At 42.2% G+C, this 22984-nt stretch overlaps 1 protein-coding gene across 1 annotated transcript in view; it reads right to left on the bottom strand.

Annotated features, from left to right (window-relative positions):
* Nucleotides 1-2249: 2249 nt before the first annotated feature.
* Nucleotides 2250-22984, bottom strand: part of GRAMD2B (GRAM domain containing 2B) — a 45031-nt gene continuing 24296 nt past the window's right edge. The window contains exons 5-14 of the mRNA XM_039545274.1: nt 22060-22163; nt 17681-17776; nt 16563-16634; nt 16369-16449; nt 15583-15694; nt 11163-11285; nt 10879-10966; nt 10177-10281; nt 7118-7211; nt 2250-3607 (exon numbers count right to left, since the gene is read on the bottom strand). Coding sequence (XP_039401208.1) covers nt 3566-3607; nt 7118-7211; nt 10177-10281; nt 10879-10966; nt 11163-11285; nt 15583-15694; nt 16369-16449; nt 16563-16634; nt 17681-17776; nt 22060-22163 — 917 coding nt within the window. The 3' untranslated portion in view covers nt 2250-3565. The remainder of the gene's footprint in view (nt 3608-7117; nt 7212-10176; nt 10282-10878; nt 10967-11162; nt 11286-15582; nt 15695-16368; nt 16450-16562; nt 16635-17680; nt 17777-22059; nt 22164-22984) is intronic.

The following is a 22984-nucleotide window of genomic DNA, read 5'->3' as shown; positions in this document are numbered from 1 at the left end:
GCTTCTGAGACATCTTTTCTGTGCTTTGTAATTTCAAGAACTGCTTTTAATTCATACCCTCTGCAAATTCAAAGTCAGCTCCTCAGTTGGATGGAGTTACATAGGCAGCTCTGTATAATCTCCACAAGGTTTAAAAGACACCAGGTTTAGAAATACTGTTCAGATGTATTTGAACACAGACTGGGATAGTCTTTTCTCCATCCTGGGCTCTGCTTACAGGGCTCTCTTTGAATTAAATAGGAGGCATGTGGGCACATCCAAAGGCAACATTTGGCCTTTGGATGTGCCCACATTAGCGATCTAGGTTGTGAAATTTTTTTTGAATAGTTAATTTGCCAAAACATGCAGTCTCAGTTGACCTGAAACTTTGTGAATTTGATCCAATTTGTTTTCCCTGGGGAAAAAAAAACGTATCGCAGGCCAGCAAAATAAGACAATTCCCCCCCCCCCATTTTAACTTTTAGCCCAGGGGTTAGGGTATTTGCATGAGATGTGGGAAACCCCAGCTTAAATCCACTCCATGGAGCAAGGACTTGAACTCAGCACTGCCCCATCCCAGGTGAGTGCCTCATACTCATCACCAGGCTATAGAGTCACTCTTGTGCTCTCTCTCTTTGGGCCAATGAATGTGTAGGTAGGTCCACAAAGTGGACCAGCTTCAACAGGAGAGATTGAGAGCAACCCCTTCTAAAACAGCCTAGAGCCTGGTCCTTGCAGTGCTCACTTGGGAGACAAGAAATCTGAGTTCTAGGCACAGACCCGTGGGGGGGAAGAGGGGATTTAAACCTGGCCTCCTACATCCCAGACAAGTGCCATAACCATAACCTAAAGGTTATAAAACAATGGTACGCTCACTCTTATTTTGCTAGCCCGAAACGGACTTTTCTGATTTGCTGACAAATCCCAAACATTTTCAGCACTAAACCAAAAAATTGATTTTTTTGTCCAACTCTACTTAAAAGTTGCCGCAAGAGGCAACAAAAATTTAGTACAATCTCTGTTGTGGTATTTCACCAAGTAATGTCATGGAGAAAACTATTACCAGCCTTGGCACACATATCATATTGCAAACTCTGAGGCTCAGATCTACTGCTGGCCTACGACTCTCATAGAGCGGGTGTTTCCAGGGGCCGTTGTGGGATGGACCGAGCTGTGTTAGGGCGAGAGGAGATAAGACTGTGGAGATCTAATGTTTTGGCAATTCCTCACTGCCATAATCCTCAGCAGTGGAATCACATTAGGACAGCTCTCGGTTGTGCCCTAGCTTGTCTCTCCTGTTCCTTGCATTAAATTCACTGGTGGAAGTCAGCTACTGCCCTCCATTGCACCCCTGCAACTCTACTGACTCTGTAAGTGAGGGCAGAATGTGGCTCATATTTGGGAAAGTGAGGTGAAAAGTTGTGTGTGGAGAGATTTGTTTATCAATTTGCTCAGCTATTGATATTTATACCTCTAAGTAAATAGGAAAGACCCGCCCAGAAACTTTACAGCCACAAAGAGTACATTCAGTGGAACTTCTGCCATGCTGTGTTTAGGATGGGATGGAAAGTGGTCACTTGGGGTGTGGAACTCTAACTTCCAGCATGCTGGAGAGCAAAGCCTTGCAGTGCTCTCTTCACTGAGGTGTGTATTTGTGGGGTCACCACATCAACCTGAAACAGATCCACTGAATGGGAGAGGTGCCCAATGGGCACCATATACAACTGGCCCCTAGCTCAGCTGTGCAGATTGCTGCACCTTGCCTACAGGCTGAGGGCAGAGGCTTTACCCAAAGTTCACAGCAACATGTTACAAATATGGGCCAGATACTCAGTGGTGTTAGAACTAGGGGTGCTGGTGGGGCTGCCGCACCCCTGTGCTTGAAGAACAAACATCTGTTTTCCATCAGCAGCATCCCCACTATAAAAATTGGTCCTGCAGATCCTCAGCTGATGTAAATCGGTCCTGGTGTTACATGGATTTACAGCAGCTGAGGATCTTCTCCAGTGGCTGGAGAGGAGGAAAAATACATCCACACTGAGAATCTGAATGAAAGCCTTCAATGGAAAGGCTCTCATGGCCTGCATTAGGCTTTTGATCAGGCCCTAGCTGTATTGTGTATGATGATTTTTAGAAAATGGTTTGAAAACAGATTTTGCAGGCACAAAATTGATTCACAGTAAGAGCAACATTTCTGATTGCAAAAGCCTATATCAGCTTTGTTTATCGTATAAAACTGTTACAATTTCACTTGTACATTCCACATGTAAGACTTTTTTAAACAGTTTTTTTTAATTAAACAAAATAAGGTACATTTCACAGAAATGATTATAAAAATGCATATATAAACATCTGTTTACTTACAGGCTCTCTCTTATGCTACCCTAAATATTGCCTCATGAAAACCAATCAACCCACTTGGAAACCAAAGAGTTAAAATCACCAGTTACTTCATCATTTAAGGCTCTGTGAAAACAACAGAACAATGTAACAAGAGGAACACCTATTTTTCTTCTAGTCACTCCAATAAAATAGTTTCTATTATTGTATTTTCATTAACTTGCCAGTTCCCACTGTGTAAGGGTGATAGACTCTGTGGGATCTTCTGTGACCAAATTAGCTATGGGACTCCCAGTAACTGGAATGGGAACTGCACAACTAAGACCTCATGTGACACTTTGAAAAGCTGACAGCGTCTTAGCACTGAAGGACATCCTGAGCAAACTATGTTACAATGATAGTTTAAAATATCCGGTATATTTTAAATCTGTGTTTAGCAGCTCAGTGTGCCACCTAGCCTTGTAAACAGTTTGCAGAAGCTACAGTTCATAGTGGGTGGGATATTCTGTAAAAAATTGTGAGCGTTTGCATAGGGCTTGATCTGGTCATCTACTGGGCACTCAATTTCCATTGAAGTCAATGGGCCAGATCCTCAGCTGGTATAGCTCCAATGAAGTGAATGGAGTTGTGCTGATGATTTACACCAGCTGAGAATCTGGCACATAAGAAGCAGAATGCACTCAGCACCTCAGATTCAGACCCAGAGAGAACAGACATGAAGGTATTTGACACATGCATAGATTTTGGGGAACTGGAGCAGAAGAGAAGAAAACTAAAAATGGAGTGTTTATTACCGGTAATAACTACAGTAATATCAGAGAGACAGGGGTCTCTATCTGAAAGAGAACAAGCATTTTCACATGATGGTTCCGTAGCTGTACATCCAGGACCAAATTCTGCTCTGTCACATCCATGTAAATGAAAAACAAATATTGAGATAAAGAGAGTTACTCCAGATTTACACTGGAGTAACCAAGAACAGAATTTGGCCCCAAACTATAAAAATCCCATACTGATGTGTAACTAGCAATGGAAAAACATTATCAGCATACACAGATATATTTCATTGCACAAGAATAAACCACTCTCCAGATTCTTGAGATGGAGAAGCTACTGCAGCAGTCTGTGTGGCTCTAGATTCAAAAAATGGAACATGAACTCCAGCCTGCAGAGTTCACTGCAGTGTTTGATGCTGCTTATCAGACGCAGGAGAATGAGGTATGAAGTAGCCCAGAATATGAAGGTTTCAGTCACCATCTTCAAGTAGTCTTTGTAAGTTGTTTTGTATCTTAAAGAAGAACAGAAGGTTCAGATATACTTACTGCTATTCACAGTTAGAAAGCATTCTTCAGTGCAAGTTTGAGTGCATCAGGTAATTCTGGCACTGCTATTTATGCCCTTTCGAATGGTTGCTATACTCAAGTCAACCCAACATCCATGTGCGTCCCTTGGTACGGTAAATTGGGGTGACTGCCCCAGGCCCTGGAGGGTCCCCGCACATCGATAAAATCATGAGGCGGTGGGCAGGGAGGTGAGGCAGGAGGATGGGTGAGGTGAGGAAGCAAACAGGGATGTGAGCAGCAGGCAGGCAGGCAGTCAAGGAGGAGCCTCCCTACCAGAACCTCCACCTCCCCGCAATGCCTCCCACCTGCTGGCAGTTCCCGCCGATCAGTGCCTCCTGCCTGCTGTGGATCAGATGTTTCACGGCATGAGAAGGCCCGGGGGGGGAGGGGGGGGAGAAGAGGAGTGAGGGCGCAAAAGCATGCTTGGGGGAGGGGATGGAACTGGGCAGGGAAGAGGCAGGGTGGGGGTGGGAAGAGGTGGGGTGGGGCCTTGGGGGAAGGGGTGGCATGGGGACAGGTCTTGGACAGAGCCAGGGAGGAGAACCCCATCAAGATTAGAAACTTGGCACCTTTGTCCTGGGCCCACACCCTCCTAGGGACAGCCCTGGCCAGGTACAAACTCAGTTGGAAAGCTGGAACTGAGGTGTCAGGACTTAAGAGCACTTCCAGTAAATTCTGTAGCTGCCCTGCTCTTCCACTAAGTTTGAGCTAGTGAAAGAGCAGGGCTACTCCATGACTAACAGTAGAGTTGGAAAAAAAACCCAGTAATTAATTTAATTGACTAAGTGATTTATCAATGTTGTAATTTTTCAAAATTTCATAATTGATCTTTTTTTTGATAATTGAAAGATGGTCATCTTTATAGGTGGCCAAAATCTCAAGAAAACATCTACAGAACTTTTATCAAGAGCCTTTGGGTTTTTCAAAGTGGGAAATGCAAAGTGTTTTGGCGAGCTCAAACAGGACAGGCTTCCCCCTCATCCGATGGACAGTAGGATACAATCTACAGATCATGAAGTAAAACATTCCATACTCCAGAAATCAGCCTACTCCTTTAAGGAGAAGCAAGGTGGCAGCCAGCACCAGGGAAAAGATACTGGGCTCTATTCTCTGCCCCAGCTACTTTGTGTTGTAGAAGGTAGTGCAAAGCAGCCAAAATGCTACCCAAGGGGACAATTGGATGGTGCAAAACTAGCTTAGCCAGCTCGATGCCTCCTGTTTCTCTCTCCACTTTAGCATAGGGCATGTCAAAGTGGGACACAATGTGTTCTGCCAGAGCCTCAGCTGCCATAGCCACTGGCTACAGATGGTGTAATATGGAGCTGCCTTAAAGCTGCTCTAAGATTATGCCATGCCTAGTCCAGCCCCCAGTTGACCCAGGATCAGGGAAAGTTACCTTAAAACTATGTTATCATACCCCCACTTCCCTGAGGCACACCTAACACACCCGTTAAGAGAAAAAAAAAAGCAGGGATAGGTTCACCGAGGGAAAGGAAGAAAGAAATGGAAAGAAAAAAAAATGAAATCTGCTTCCAGGTTAATACATACAAATTTATCTAGTGCCTGCATTTTAACTGTATTCCCTTCTCAGAAGAGGTGGAGGAGTCAACCGAGATCCTGGGGCTCATATATGTGAGGCACGAGTCCTTTTGGTTTTTCATTTCAAGCACTTGTCTGGTGGATACATCTGGTACATTTGGCAACCAAACTGTATGAAGCCCATCAAAAATAGTCTAAAAGTGCTATTGTGGTACTAAGCCAATGGGAATTCAGTGGCCCACAAGTGTGGAATTCAATAGAGCTGGGAGAAATACAAGGTCACATTCAAAAGAGGTCACTGCAACAGGGTCAAATTCTGAACAGGCTTTTTGAGAGTAGGTGTAAGGCCAGACTTCTGCAAGTCTATGGGGAAGATGTGATGAGGAGAGGAAAGCATACATTAAGTACAGGTACCAGGACTAATAACTTTCCTCTTCTAAAAAATAATTTATCAGAGCAGAATGTCAACCCAGTAGTACAATTTTCACAAATAACAAATAGCTAATTATTCCATATAGTGTTAGCTTAAATGCTTGCTAAGGTGTAGCAATTCTTTATTGAAGAGTGCCAGTGCCAGTTTAGAGAGGTGTGTTGGTATGCAATAACCTGTGCTCAGAGGACACTAGGACCATTGTATTGTAAATTGGCAGCAATCCAAGTGTGAAAATATGCACAGTTAAGGTCCCTTTAGGGGTTCAATTCTTTTGGCCCCAGTTGAGCAAAGCATTTAACAAATCCCACTGAAATGAATGAGACTTCAGAACATGCTCATGTGATTTGCTGAACTGAAGCATTAGTCTTTATATGAGAAATCCCATTGTAATGATTTGGCCTGTGTACTTGGGTCAATATTGAAAGTCTTTGAATATATCTTACCATATAGTGATAACCTCCTCTCACTCACTAGTTTTAAACTAGTAAACATTGAGAATGAAGTCAATTGAATGACTCCAGATTTACACTGAAGAGAGAATCAAGCCCCATTTCCTTGGTAGCAAAGTTGTTCTGAAACCTTTGACATATAGATAGCAGTGATATTAAATAATCTCAGTGACATGCAACCTGAAAAGTTTGCTCTGGAAAAACAAACTGTATTAAAGACCTTGGCACGCTATCAACATTTTAGAAACAAAAAAAACCCTCATGTGATTGTAGTATGTAGGAATTCAAATAAAGGGTTATTACAGTAGAAATACAACCTACATGCTGAGCCAATGGAAAAAATGAAACCTTAGTTTTAATTATCAGTTTACTGCACTTGAAGTATAAATGTAACCGAGTGAAAATATACCTTCCTGCCTAGCTTTGTTTTTGTTTGATTTTCCAGCTGGGGATAGCAAATACATTTAGTTCTGCAGTTAGTAAATGGAAAAGAGAAGAGGTCATCTGCAGGGAACAAACAGCTGGTGCATTCATGTTACTAAGCAGTAACAGACATTACTAAACACCCACTTTGTAGGCGGACACCGGCATTCCAGCAGGTTTTATGTTTCTTCAGTCTGTTTTGTCCAAACAATATCACCCAAGAAAGGTAATATCAAAAGTCTGTTGCCTTACCAGCCAAAAATGAAGGTCATTAACTGATCATAAACACAACAAATCACTGGAGGTTTCAGAGTAATTAAATGGCAATTGATCTCTCAACCTCTCATAAGGGAGCACTCACACATACTGACACACATGCTCAGGCTTAACTGTTAATTTATGCCATTGTCCAAGAACTCTCTCACCTCAGGAAGGTGGTGCACACTCTTCCAGAGATGCTGTTCAGAGATCTACAAAAGCAAATCTTGGAGAGTCTGGTACTTTTGGGAAAGAAACATCAGTGGTTTGACAAAAACCTGTTGTGATCATCATGTATCCTGAGTAGCGGGCATTTAAGTACTTACATAATATTATTCATCTCAATCAATTACCTTTTCCAATTTTATGAGGTTAGCTGTTAGTTCACCACAGAGAGCATCAGCATTAATTTGCAGATGGGATCCCAGGCCTTGTTGCACTGGCTGGCTGTTAAAGAAAAGAACGAGATGTGAAGGAGGAAAGAAAAGATGAGAACAATGAAGGATTTGAATGGGAACATTGTTACTGCGATACTTATTTAGCACAGTATTTCTGTAATGTAATTTGTACCCTCAGACTACATTCTTTACCAGACTAATTCTACAGAAACCAAGATGGAAATTCTTAACATTTTTATTAGTAAAATCTCTCTAAGTATGCTTGTGTCTTATGGGGAAATAAAAAGAGTGGAAAGTGCACATTAGGATTATTCTCTATCCTTTAGAAGTTTGGACCACATTGGCATGACCCTCCCTCCATTATCAAAGTGGTTTGAAGGGGCCATAACAGTTTCACACAATTCCAGATAAGGAAAAACAGTGGATGAACAGCTTTCCAGACATTCCCATTTAAGGATAAGGCATTATTCCCTTCCTACTCCTTTAAATTAATAATCAAGAGCCTAACTCTGCCCTATGATAGATGCACACTAGCCCCACTGTCAGTGGAAGTTGCATAAGTAGCTGAGAGCAGAATTGGACCCTAAATGGTGCAACAGTTTTTCGAAGTGGGCTGGAATGTTTTGTCAGAGAGTGTTTTGTCATGGATGACTCACCAGGAAAATGGAGTTAGAGGTGTAACGTAACTTGACCCAAGAGATTGGGCCCTTTCAATACTTTGCAGACAGGCCCACCCATTCTGGGTATGGCACTGCCTTGTGTTAGGTTTAGCCTTTTGTTGCTTTCTTTGGCTGCTTGTTTTTCAGGTGGTGCTTCTCCAGCTGGCTGACTATGTCAACATTTCCAGGTACAACACCTGCTGTTGCAGTTTTGCATTCTGGTTTACTATTTGATTTTTAACAATTTTTTGCGTGCTAGATTAGGAAGGTTCACAATCACATGAGGGCGAGAATATAGTCCACTCTTGAATGTAACCCTAAATAAACTGGTCAGTTTCCCCAATTATATCCACCTTTGAACCCAACTAGCTGTGGTTTTGGTGCAGCAACTAGGTGTTGCGATGTCTGGGTAGGATCTTAAGTTTCTGGGGCTCAGACCGGTGCTAGGTCAGGAGCCCTAGCTAATGCAAGTTGTGCTCTGACCTGCTATGGAATAACTATTTCTTCTCTAATTGGCTCTCTTAAGGACAACTGTCTTCCTGCTGCTGGGTTCCATTCCTTCCCTTAGCCTGGGAATCATGTGCTTGCAGCAGAGGAGCCTGAGGAGAAATCTGTATTGTCAGACTTTCATGGAGCCCCCAGCTGCTCTGTGCTGAAGACTAGGTTGGCTCCTGATAACAGGTAGGTAAAGAATGAGGTTGGCAAAGGAAATATTATTTGTTTTTGTCTTTAACAACAGCCATAGTGGGTGCTAAGAAATGGGGCCTGGAGAGGGAACTATATTGTAATGAGAAGCAGGCCCTGTGTTTGCTTAGATAACTCAGGAAGGTCAGTGAGTTGCTTATAAATATACTATGTACCTCACTGCCTTTTACCAAGGATGATGAATGTTCATTTGGAGAGTCCGAAGGGCTAATCCAAGACTCTCCACACACTACTTACTTTTTATTGACTTCTCCATTAACTGAGGCCATTGTTTTGGGGCATGGAAATCTATTTTAAACCACCTGAAAGTGCAGATGAGAGTTTATTGGTTTGGTATTGGGGATTGTGCCTTCAATGGCTGAGATTACCAGACAGAGCCTGGGTGGGGCACCCTGAAGCTCTTGTTAAGCACAGCCAACTGGAAGCGCAAACAGAATAAACTTGATCTCTTCCAAGCACCTTAAGCACTGAATGATCCCAGAATACCACAACTGGCTGCACTAGAAATAAATGCTTATTAAATCTGACCTCTTATGTTTTTTAGTGCAATATAGACATATTCATAGTACATAGTAGGCAGTAAGAATAAATATTCATGAGTTAGTGGATTAGGTTATTGATATTGACATTAACTGAATTACTTGTATTTTCTCCATCTACTTCTCCCCTTGCCCCATTAATATACTTAAACTGTTAAGGCTAGGTCTGCACTTAAAAGTTTTGCTGGGAGAGCTACCTCAGGCGTGTGGGGGAAAAAAAACCCCACCCAAACAAACAAACCCCCCCACAACCCCTCTTGTCTATATAAACTATGTCCCCAGTAGGCGGGTTGCCCACTGGGGACAAATTTCCCCCCTGACCTGAGCTCTGCATGCTGCTGCAACATTGAGGGAATGGAACTGGGCCACAAGGGTCATGGGAAAATTCCCCTAGTGAACGCACAGCACACAGCAGCCATAAGTGGCCGTAACAATTTCTGGTGGAGGGAGCAGGCCCATAGTGCACAGCACTATGGGGGCTCCAGCCTGCTCTGAACTATGTAGCAGTCTTTAGGCAGCCCTCAGGAGGTTGCTGTAAATTAAAGGACCTTTTGACTGCTCTTATTTATGCTGATGATGGCCATGCTGGTACCCAGAGCAGCCCAGATTCTTGAGGGAGTCAACTTAATGGGGGTATTAGTGCAGTAGGATGGGTATAGCCTGAAGAGGAAGGTAGCCCAAACCTTCAGGAACCCTCTTCCCCACAATACACAATCAGAGGAACCCGCCTGCAGGTTTTGAAGTGTCTAAAGCTAGCCGGATCAAACCTTTGTTCTCCAGGTGCTCTTTGCAAAAGAGCCAATTTCAGGAACTCTGAAATATGCCTCTTTGAAGGAAGGGTACAGTATAACTCTAGATTGTCCCATAACACTGTGTGTAACCTTTACTCCCAATTAACTGAAATTTGCTTAAATCCAGGTAACACCTGAATTCTCTTGAAGTATCCCAATGCTCCTGAGAAACAGAGGAAGGAGACTAATGCAGGCTCAAGAACTGCATAGCACTAAATTGTCATCAATTATCAGGAGGTTTTTGAAGATAGGTGTCCAGCAGGGCTCAGTACGTAAAAACAGAAGAATATTATTCTCCTTTAAAAATGATGCCTTCTTACTTATTAATATGGGAGTCAACAAAGGAAGCCATGGAGACTAGCCGTTCCTCCAGAACATTGATTTTATATCTCATGTAGAAGGTAGAAAAGACTAGGACACAGACACTGCAGGGGAAAAATAAATGACAAGACAGCTGCGTTAGTTGGAGCATAGCACCCTCAGACCGATGTATCCAAAAAGAAGTTTGACAATACTTGTCATTTTAAAATCAATGAATAACTTTATTATTTGTACACTAGGAATTGTACAGTGTGGGATTTTCAAAGCTGCCTTAGAGCACTGGACTCTCAATTCATCTGGTGCCCCCATGTTTCAGGTAGCTTTGAAAAAAATCTCATCCTTAGAGTCTACAGCAGTGCTAAGTGTTATTTGGATGGACATTTATGTAGTGTTCTTAAACTTAGCTGTCACAATCACCTTAGAGGTTTCTATAGGGCATAGGCTATAAATTCCACACCTGCCCTGGATCACTTCTTTGAACAATTTAGAAAGTTCACAAGAAACAGTATTCTTCTGTTGGCTTTTATACAGAAGAACAAACTTTACTGAACGAGGAGGAATGAAGAAACCCACTTTTAAACATGCTTCTAGTTTTACACTGGGCAGGGGTGCAACTCCATTGAAATCAGCACTGTTGTAAGACTGGTGTAATAAAGGTAGGAGGAGACTCTGATGGTCTTGGTAAAAAACTGTTCACTTACAGAGCTGCATAGAAAACAAGTAGGTGATTCAGAGACAAAAATCTGTGGGACTTCACTCTGTGGAAGAATCCAAAGGCTCCAGCCTGGCCTGTCGTGAGAAGAACAGAATTATTTTGATCAAAGTGGACTGACATAACACAACAAAAGAAACTTTGCAAATATGTGGCAAAGGATGTAGACAGTGAGGGACAGATACTCTACTGATGTACATTGGTTTAGCTGCCTGCACCTATGTGGAGCTACACCAATTTATACCTGCTGAAGATCTAGCTTTGGTTCTTTACCATTTCTGGGAACGTTCCTGCCTGTTCCTTCAGGCATATGTTTACTGAGTATGTCTGTATGGACAGACTTTACTTCTGCCTTGGAAACTTTCAGGTGAGTCTGGGTCTCAATGACGTGGTAATCTGTCAAAAACAAGATTGGATTTTAAAATTAAATGAAGCACAAAGGAAATGATTACGGTCATCTTAGACAGAGTTTCCCCCCAATATGAAGATCTGAAGGGAAGCCCTTCTGGGATCTGGATACAGGTGGCTGAATTAGAAGATTCATCTTCATATTTTAGTACAATCTGCATAAAAGTTCAACATTTTATAAGCTAAAAAAGCCGCAATGGTGAAATGCTTTGCTATAATGTATTCAAGTTTCAAGTTCCTTGGGCAAGTTTAAAAAAAAGTTAACCTGCAAAGCTCATGAGGGTTGCCATCTGTCAGTGAAGAATATGTAGAAATATTAGACACAAATGTTCTATAGTAATGACCCAAACCACTTCAGTAGCAATCAGGGCTGCCCAGAGGATTCCGGGGGTCTTTGGCGGTGGGGAACCCTTCTGTTCCGGGACCCGCCGCCGAAGTGCCCCGAAGACCCGCGGCGGGGACCCCCCGCTGCCGAAGCGCAGCCCGGCCTTCAGCGGTAATTCGGCGGCGGGGGGTCCCCCGCCGCGGGTCTTCAGGGCACTTCGGCGGCGGGTCCCGGAACAGAAGGGCCCCCCGCCGCCGAATTACCGCCGAAGACCGAGCTGAACTTCGGCGGCGGGTCCCGCTCCGTCTTCGGCTGTAATTCACCAGCAGGGGGTCCTTCCGCCCCGGAGCGGAAGGATCCCCCGTCGGCAAAGACCGGGAGCGAAGACGCTCCTGCGCCCGGCCCCGCAAGAGTTTTCCGGGCCCCCCGGAGAGAGTGAGGGACCCCGCTCCAGGGGCCCCGAAAAACTCTCGTGGGGGCCCCTGTTGGGCTCGGGGCCTGGGGCAAATTGCCCCTCTTTCCCCCCCCTCTGGGCGGCCCTGGTAGCAATATCGTGAACTCTGGGGCATTGGATCACTACTACTTTTTAAAAGGATAGCACCAATAAACATGCTTGCTTCCTCATATTCTAAAGGGTGTCTTTTTTTTTAATTTAAATTAAAAATTTTGCTCTTGCCATTGAGTTCTCACAAAAACTGAGTACTTGGAATTTTAAGTACTTGGATGCAGGCATATACTGGGCAGAAGCACAAGTGTATCCACTATTCATTTTTTGTTGGAGGAAAGTAAAAAGGAAATATGGTTTTTTGAAAATTACTCTCCTATCTCCTCTTCATGTAGGTACAAATATTTAGTCCTAAAAGAAGGTTTTCTAGATTATGAGTGGAAGTGAAATGAGAATAATCCTAGAACCTGCCCTTTTGAAATGAAGAGCACTGAAAATAGTGGTTTTCACCAAAATAGCAAGCTACCAGGTCAATGTGACTAAATCACAAGTCCTGCCATTAGCCACACTGACCAGCCACTCTCTTTGATGACTGCCGATTTATTTTGCTGGGAATTGGATGGTAGCTATATTTAGGAATCTGATTTAATTATATTCAGTTCAGGTTCTGATAGCATACCTGTAACTGTGGAATCTGAGTACGCCACAATGATGCACTAAGTTGTTTTTTTTTTTTTTTAAATGGGATGCTGGGGCTTTTATTTGTGAAAGCAGGTTAGAGAAGCGCACTTTGAATAGAGCAGTACAAGGAAGTTCTTAGTTCCTGCAGGACAGAATTCTGCACTCTTGAAGCAGCCTAGAGAATACAAGTATTAGAAAAGTTGGCCATATAACTGGTGGTATAGCAATACTGCCATGGAGATGTGAGCTAAAACTGAAACGTGTTCAGTGGGTGGTAGCAACTCAGCAGTTTAGTTGTTGCTCCCTACCATCACCAAATCATTTCAGAAACCCACTTGGTAAACATGGGTGGGGTGGCGGGGGGGCGGGAGGAAGAAGGGCTTCAAACTTTGTGGCAAAGTAAAAAGCCCTACTAAATTAAACCTAACCCAGTTAATAGATTCATAGATTCTAACTCCAGAAGGGACGATTGCGATCATCTAGTCTGACCTCCTGACTAGCACAGAACAGTTTCCCAAAAATAATTTAGGCTATTCTAAACAAAAAAAGAGGATTGATACACTGCCTCATTCGAAGTTACTGTTGTTATTAAAATGGCTTTTCATGCGATACAGATAATGATTTGGAATTGCAAGGCAGAACACAGAATGGCCCAGGAGGCATAAAACATTACAAGTACTAGACACTCAGGGCACATTGGCATTACTTACACTAGTGTAACAGCAGATTTTTGCCTTATTTCTTTAGATTGCAAAGATTGACACTCCACTATTCCCATTATAATTAAAGGATGCAGCAACATCCTCTCCGCCTCCCACCCTCCTCCTGCAATGTTTTGGGATGATTGGTTACAGAAAGCAATTACATCAAGCAAAACACAGGGCTAAGGAAGGATAACTTTGTATATATTAAGGCATTTGCAGATACTGTTCAAAGAACCTTGAGTGAATAAGCTCATATGCCCAAAGCCAGCCTCGTCTAATAAAATGGTGGAAAAGTGGAAACATCTGCGATACTTCCCAAGGCTTCAAGGATAAATCGTTTTTGTTTTGTCTGTCTTGCACCATTACACAAAAGCACCTATTTACTTAAACTAATATGGGATAAAGCAGGAATTCAGCTGTTCATATTAGGAATGGATCAGCAGCGAAGGAGGAAGTTACATTGCTACTTGACATATAAAACTGAAAATTAATGCAGTAGACAATATTTTGTGAACTTAAACTGGTTTCTGGTACAAAGGCATACAAATCACTGCAGTTACTTTAAGTAAAAAGAAAATTAGATTCTTGATCCTAGGAACAGAGTTTAATGCCCTCAACTTTTCAAAGACAGACCCAGACTCAGGACAAGAGACCAGGATGGCTGCCTTCAGTGCCAACATTCAGGGGTGGCAAGTCACCATGCTCGAGGACCCCAACAATATTTTGTGCCTGGGTGACAGAAAACATAAGGCTGGCCCTGTACAAAAAGACTTACAATGTAATTGCTTCACTTTGCTTCCTAGTGTGAGTAGATAGACACGTGCTAGCTCTGCTTGAGCAAGTGTGCTAGAAATATCTATATAGCTGGGGGTAGCATGGGTAGCAGCTTGGACTAGGTGCCCGAATACATACCCGAGGGATCCAGGTAAGTTTGTACTCAGGTGGCTAGCCTGAGCCACTGCCTGTGCTATCACAGCTACACAGCTATTTTTAGGATGCTTGACTGAGTAGAGCTAATTCATGTCTTGTCTACTCGCCCTGGGAAGCGGGCTCCCAGCTGGAGTGTAGACATACCCTGAGAAGCCTAACAAATAGGAATGCCAAGTAGAAATAGGGAAGTGGTCTTATCTCTGTATAGGGTATTGCTTAGACCATTACTGTCTATCTAAGGTGGTTATATAGGTCACATTAAAGAATGAGGCACTCATTTACTATGTTAATGTATTTATTTTCACAACATCCCTGTGAGAAGTGCTACTACCCCAGTTTGCAGATAGAGAACTGGGGAACAAAGTCGAAGGTCCCACAGGAAGTCTGAGGCAGAGCAGGGAACTGAATCCAAATTCCAGTCTAGCACCTTAAACTGGATCATACTTCCTCTTGCTAGACTACTGGGTTCAGTTCTGGTGTTCAGACCTCTAAAAGGAGGTTAAAAGATTGGAATAGATTCAGAAAAGAGCTACAAGAATGATTCAAGGTGTGGAAAATATGCCTGAAGCAAGAGTAAAGCAGCTTGATCTATTAGCATATTTAAAAGAAGGTTAAGAGGTACCTATATGTACTTATATGGAAAGAAAGTTTTTGCTAGTAGAGAGCGCTCTAGACTAGCAAAGGCATAACACCCCCTCAATGGCTGGCAGCTGGATGTAACATTAAATCTACACGTCTTAATTTATCTATCATCCGTTCTTTCCTCTCCTCCACCAAAACCACACTTTGGGAAAACATGATGTAGATCTTCATAGTATGATACTTCCTCTCCATTCCTAAATGCTTTGATGGGGAAAGTTCATCTCTAAAGCATGGTCATTAGCATCTGATTTAACATCCATTGAAATGAATGGCACAGTTCACACCTCAGAACCATTGCTTCAGGCTGCCAGCAGACTCTGGCAGATGTCTTTGCCTTGGTTACACTTGGATTATGTTCTGAAAGTTTTCTTCACAACCCATAGCTAGGCATTTTTTAAAAAAAAATCAAAGCTGAGACTCTGGAGAACAACTGAGACGTCCATCTGTACTCTCAAGGCTAGCCTTTCATGTCACCTAACCTTCGGAGGGTATACCCCACACTTTGGAAAAACACTGCTCTAAATACTTTCAGTCTTAAAATATTGAGATTATGCTGACCTTGGAAGTGTTCCGATTCAGGGGTCTGAGAGCCAGTACTGCTAGACTCTTCCAACTCTTGTCTCCGATGGGGCACTACACCATCCAAATCTGAGTAGTCTTCACTGAAATCCTGAAGGGACAAAATGTAATGGAAAAGACCAGGCAAGGCCTAAAATTATGAAGATTATTTGTTTTTACTTCATTACTCTGGGTCGTTTGCACCTGAAATTTGTAGCCAGAGCAGCAGAAATTAAAAGGTGTCACTCTAGAGATGAAGAATTTAGCATAGCTGTAGCTTGAACTATTTGATCATTGATTGCAGCATATGTCTGCTACTGAATAGCAGCTTTTCTTCAGACCAATGAACTGACCTGGCACATAGGGGAAAGTTTGCAAGGGGAAGCTTTGAGAAGCCTGTTATTCTGCCTTCAATGACAAGAGAAGCCGCTTACTGCAACTCTAAAATAGCACAGAGCATAGTAAAAGATTGACTGCTGGAAATGCAGGCACGTGGAAAGGAAGAAAAATGCAAGTCAGCACACAGCCCACATACAGACCTTAATAACGGGCATTGTTATATATACTCAGTGCACATACAGACACCATATCTATTCATGCATCACTCTTGTGGAGAGAAGATTACATCTATGCTGGTATCACCAACCACTTGCAGTTCATTCAGAGCTTTGAGGTGACAGAATGTGTGTGTGTCAAGCTTTTCTATTGTCTCAAACTGAAGGAGAGTTTGGACAATTTGGACTTTTATTTTGCTTTTGATAGAGTTCCATTTATTAACCATCTTACCAAAGGCAGGGTCATAGGGCGATCGGCCCCGAAGCTGTTTTCGGCGGAAGAAGGATTGGGACTATTGCCAACACTTACATCCTGAAAGCCAATTTTTAAATAAAAAAAAAGTTATTTAATTGCTAATCTTTAAAATAAAAAGCAGTCATAAGGAACATAACTGAGCTTCACAACTTCACTCTGTCAATACTTACCTCTAAGTGTCCACAGACAGATTTTAATAGCTTGTAGGTTGTGTCTCTGGAGAGCAAGGAGACAAATATGAACTGAAAGACAAAAGTAATAATTTACATAATTGTTTGAAAAAAGGTATTTTGCACAAGTTTCATCTTATCAGTTGTTAACAGGGTGCGCTTGCTGGTTCAGCAATTACTTTCAAAGGCCTGCAGATAGTAAAGAAAGGCCTAGAAGATATGAAGTAAAGAACACAGTTTAAGAGTTTTATAAAAGATGTGGACTAGGCCTATAATTTGCCAAAGCCTGCAGTCTACACCCAGGTAAAACTCAGAAGTTTTGCCAGGTAAGAACTATATTTTCTCCATCTTGGGGGGGGGGGGGGCGGGCGCAGAGGGAGGGGGAAGTCAACTTGCCTTATTCTCCCTGGTCAAATTATATTGACAAATCAGACCCCTTCCAATGCATAGATATTGTAGGAGTTCTCAGGTTTTTTTAAAAAATAAGCAAACAAACCAGAAACAATCCTGAATACCAATATGGGCTGCTATTATGCTGTATCTGAACTAAATTACATTGTTACTGGTTGGACAGGACATCACCAAGCAGAGCCAGAGGTGCTGTAGGAGGTGGGGCTGCTGATCCAGTAGATGATACTTTTCCCTCCAAGACCTGCTGCCACTAGATAGGACTCCCTGCAGTTGCATAAAGGGCCCCCAAAATAGATTAATTTCCTCAGCTGTTTTAGCTCCATCCTGGATTGCCATGTAGTAATCTGGGAGGTTTGTAGAGCTGCTGGTGCCCTGCTTCTCTATACCCGCCCCCTTCTCTCAATATCCTGCAGAGCTGCATCTTCTGTGGGTCCCAGGGGAAATATGGTACTCTGGAAGATTGAAGCACCCCTTTCCCACAGGACAGGCAAAGAGAAGGTCCCCTCAGAGGGGTGCTTCAGGCCATAGAGTTGGTCAAATCCTATAAGGCTTGGTTTTGTGACCCTAAAATGGCCACATGGGACTGGTCTGTGCCTTGATATTCTGAACAGCCACCTGGCAACTGCTTCCTCAAGATTCCACCATGACAAGTTCTAGGAGTAAGGAGAGAAGAAAGCAAGAGAGGTCAAAGATAACGCTACACTTACCCGGTCAGTGACTGTTGCTATGACCAGAGCATTTGGCACCAGAAGGGCAGTTTTGGTTTTCTTTATTAGTTTTACCGAGAGCACAGGAATACTAATCTGAAATGAAATCATCATGTTGTTAGAGTGCCAAAATAATATAATACTTCAATCACCTTATTGGTTACGTACAAATAGCAGTTTGTGTGAAAACCAATCCACTAACATAGATCAAGTATGCTGAAACACTAAATCTTTTCCAGAGCCCCGTTCTGATTGTTACACACAATAGGTGTGGGTTGATGTAAGGAGCTCTATTTTTTGCTTTCACTCAAGTCTAAATGTTAATTCATCAGCTATGTTTTACGCTAACAAAAGTTTGTGAAGCATGTAAGAAACAAAAGCAATTCCCCTCTCCCCATTTCTGGGGTCTAGAATTTTCAGAAGAGATCTGAATTTATTCTAATTTTGCAGAACATCTGGTCAGCAAATAGTGTAAAAGAAGCGAGGTCCCATAGCAGACTATTTAGGAGAAGAAACATTCCAGAACATAGCTTACAGGAGATACAGGTCAAAGAATCAACATATTTCAAGCTCTACCCCACTTCTTATACAGTGCCTCGTTTGTGGCAAGCAGCTGAGTAAACAGTTCAGATCTTTCAGCATAACTAAAAGGATTTAGCCCACGCATGCTAAATATAAACATCTCCATGTATGCTGTCCAGCCTTTTTGCAAATACACCTGCAAACTATACTTTACATAAATCAGTACTTTCAATACTTTTCCTTCCTGCCTTCATTAGTGAGATCATATGCTTGATCACAAAGTTTGGTTTCTAATGAGGACTTTCTCTTAAGTTTCAGGGTGTTTTAGTTCAGGAGTTTGGTATCGGCCCCACTTCAAAATCCCATATTACTAGAGAGAGCATGAAGGGCAGGCTCTGTTTCCAACAAAAGACTGGCAGCAAGACAGGCAGATGTGACACTTCAGGCTATACAGAGGATGGAATGGTCACCCCGTTAGAATTTCTGTTATTTACACTTCTGACTGATGCAGAGTCCAGAGAGACTAAGACATGGGAGAGATTAGGAAAGAGGGGAATGTGTCTAAAATTTGGCTAATAAATGACCTTTCATAGCACTGAATTGAAAGCATACATTAGTACTGCAGACTAAGAATTATAATAAATTGAAATAGATTATTCCATAAATAAAAAGTCTATCACCTTTTAGTTGTTAGCTTCTGTTTATGAAGAGCCTCTAATGCAGGGGTCCCCAACGTGGTGCCCGTGGGCACTATGGCACCCACCAAGGCATCTATGTGCACCCACCTACTGGCCGCTGGAAAAGCAGCTGCCGAAATGCCGCCAAGACGCGGCAACGTCAAGAAGCGCTGCCGCCGAAATCCCGCTGATCTTTGGTGGTGACGCCTCTTGATGATGCTACTTCTCGGCGGCATTTCAGTGGTGACGCTTGTTGGCGTTGCTGCTTCTTGGTGGCATTTTGGCAGCTGCTTGCCCTGCGGCCACGCTCCTCGGCAGCTAGTCATCAGGCGCCCGCCACACTGAAAAGGTTGGGGACCACTGGTCTAAGGAAAGCAACACTGAGACATGAAATGGTCTTATGTTTTGGCTACCTATCACCACCAATGCTTTTGCTTATGTTTAGCCTGGGTATGACATTTTGGTCATTCACCATTTTAGGGATGGCTAACCAAATGGATACTCTACCCTCAGCTTAAAGACTAGAGAAGAGGTCAAGGCTTTGATCAAAAGCCATTGCTAATAAATTTCTTGATAAAAAGATGGGCCTGAATCAAAAGCCTCAAGTTCAAAACACCCCTGAGGTTTTTGGGAGACTTGGATGCAAAATTTGCAACTCTGGCCCATCTCCAGTTCTCAATTTCATGTGTGTGCACGCGTGTGTATGTATTATTTTTTATATATAATAAAAATACATCGATACACACCCCCACACCACCCCCAGAACTTCTACTTGGCCTGCTTACTATGCTGTTTTCACATCATGACCAGAATGCCTCTAACCCACTTCTTTAAATCTCTACTGAAAATAGCCTGCTTACCTCAACCTGCTTCTTTTACCTTCCCTCAGGGGTGCTAGAACAATTTGTGGGGGTGCTGAGAACCCCTGAACCAAACTGTAAATCCTGTATATGATGGAAACCACGTCAAGCCATTGTATCATATGTTGTGTAGTTAGATGGTAAGAATTTCTTAACAGGGCTTTGTTTGTAATTTTTTTCTGGAAAATGACTTACTATCAGCATTATCAAATAAATATATTTAAATAAAAGTAGGTCAATTAAAATGTATTCTGCAAACTTCATCAAATAGAGTCATCCTGACTGCATTAAAGTTTAATGAAGTTTCTGCTTAATACTATTTTGATGACTGATATTAATTGATATCCTAGTTCAAAAAGAGGAAAAATAAATAAAGTGGGATGGAATACCCATTTCCTACACACTTATGCCAGCAATTGTTTACCAGGGAGAATCACTGTAAGACCATTTCACTTCTACTCATCTGTGCTATTCATCTGCAATACTCACTGTCCAGAGGACTGAAACTATGGGCAACTTGGACTATGCAGCATAACCTGATATTGTGATTCAGAAGTATGATTCATTCTTGGGAACATTTGTGGTTGCTGCACAGCCCAGAAGAGGCAGGAATTGTTACTCTTCTCTGAATTCCTTCAATTTCTCAATATCTTTCCAACAAGTAACCTAGGTGCAGTTGTATCACAGTCATATAAAGAGAGACCGTACATCTCCTTGCACTATGATGGGATGTTTTTGTGTACCATATGTAGCCCAAAACCTATACTGATTTATTTTGAAGTCATAACACATTGCTAAATGTCTAATTCCTAAGTCTCTTTCCACATTACTGACTTCCCAGGTTTATCCCTCCCATTGAGTGTCGGATTACATTTCATCATGTATGTTAGCTTGCATACTTCAAAGCTCAACTTCAGTTTGGGCCAAAATCTGCCACTTACTTGTGCCGAGTATCAGCTTACTCTACAAGTAGTCTCATTAATTTCAATTGAACTACTGACAAGGAAGGTTGTACTCAATGAGCAAGGGTGGCACAACATGACCCTTTTGTTAATTTCAGCTTCCTTATTTGTTCTATATGGCTGTTATTAAACACTTGTGCCATTTCCCCATTCATGTCAAAAAATTAACTGACTAATCCAATCTATTAATTCACAACAAACAATAACTCAGTTACTTGAGTCATCTAATAGTACACCTTGCAAATGCAATAAGCTACTATTATGAACAATTTATCATTAATCATTCTTTAAATCTATTTTACATTCTTAAAAAAAATTCCTCCAAATATCAGGTGTCCTATTAAGGCCTTTGACCTGATTTCCTTCCTAGGCTGACAACTCTAATCCATTTCTCTAACTAAGTCAAAAGGTATGGCGTCAGCACCCTAGTAATTATAGAAGGAGGAAAGGATGTGCATCTAAACCTTATTCTCATTCAAGGAAATGTACAAATATTTTACACGTTCAGGGCACAGTATTCCCACTGAAAAGAACAACTGCCCAAAATTCAGCTACACCGATTTGTTTCGGTGGGATCCCAAGGACTAGAAGTCAGGGCAAAATTTATGTTGAAAACAGAAACCTCTTCAAGCAGGGACCATCTCTTAATTGTCCATACGTACAGTGCTTACTACAATGGGGCCCAAAAACTTGCTTGGAGCTGTCACACCATGATACAACATGAAAATCTCTAAGAACTCTTTCCCCAAACAGCCAGTACTGGCTATAGGGGTAAGTCTGTACCTCCACAACCAACCTCTGCCCATCCCAGCAGACCCACAGGCAAGAATACAGAGCACTGGGTCCAATGGCCTCCCTTCACCACTCCACATAGGGAGTAACAGCAGTGGTTGGGAGAATGTGCTTCTCCAACCTTCCCACACCTCCTCAACTCCCAAACCACACTCTCCCTGCCCATTGTGCTTCTTGGCCTTGTCTCCTCCTTCCCCCTTCTGTTTGTCTCCTATCTTCCACTTCTACCCAGAGTGTCCCCTGTAACACCTCTAGATTTTGTAGTGTAAGTAACAATTATAAACAAACATTAAAAAAATTCAGACATGGAACTAACATGATGTGGGCTTGTCAGTACTCTGATCACTGCATATTGAATGCCTTTTCTTCTGCACATTGTACAGCACAATGGCTGACAGGTGCTTTTGGGCATTACGGCAATATAGTTGTTAGTGTTCAGTAATGCTTAAGCAAGAAGATAAGAGGCTTAACACCACTTGTGCATATTAAAAGAGCAGGAATTTCTAGAAAAATCACCAAGATCCCACATAATTACATTGCTTTTTGCACACAGAGATGCTACTAACCTTGGTGTCTTTACCAAAGACCTTGGAATGGAAACAAATCCAGTTTTCAGATATAAATAACTTTCCTTGGTACAGAATTTCTTTCTGTAGAGCGCAGGTAAAGCCTATAAACACAGATATATTACATTAAAATTTTTTTTTTGAAAAAAGGAGTGAAATAAGGACAACCCAGAGAATTACAGCCCAGTCAGCTTAACTTCTGTACCCGGAAAGATAATGAAGCAAATAATTAAGAAATCAATTTGCAAACATCTAGAAGACAATAAGGTGATAAAGAACAATCAGTATGGATTTGTCAAGAACAAATTGTGTCAAACCAACCAAATAGCTTTCTTTGACAGGGTAACAAGCCTTGTGGATGGGGTGGTGTGGGGGGAGAAGTGGTAGATGTGGTATATTTTGACTTTAGGAAAGCTTTTGATACTGTCTCGCATGACCTTCTCATAAACAAACTAGGGAAATGCAACCTAGATGGAGCTACTATAAGGTGGATGCAAAACTGGTTGGAAAACCATTCTCAGATAGTAGTTATCAGTGGTTCACAATCATGCTGGAAGGACATAACAAGTGGGGTCCCGCAGGGATCAGTTCTGGGTCCAGTTCTGTTCAATATCTTCATCAATGATTTAGATAATGACATACAGAGTACACTTATAAAGTTTCGGCTGATACCAAGCTGAGAGGGGTTGCAAGTGCTTTGGAAGATCGGATTAAAATTCAAAATGATTTGGACAAACTGGTCTGAAGTAAATAGGATGAAATTCAATAAGGACAAATGCAAAGTACTTCATTTAGGAAGGAGCAATCGGTTGCACACATACAAAATGGGAAATGACTGCCTAGGAAGAAGTACTGTGGAAAGAGATCTGGGGGTCATAGTGGACCACAAGCTAAATACAAGTCAACAGTGTAAAGCTGTTGCAAA

The sequence above is a fragment of the Mauremys reevesii genome, linkage group 6 (assembly GCF_016161935.1).
Source record: "Mauremys reevesii isolate NIE-2019 linkage group 6, ASM1616193v1, whole genome shotgun sequence".
NCBI classification, from domain to species: domain Eukaryota; kingdom Metazoa; phylum Chordata; order Testudines; family Geoemydidae; genus Mauremys; species Mauremys reevesii.
This window is presented reverse-complemented; position numbering and strand designations above follow the sequence as displayed.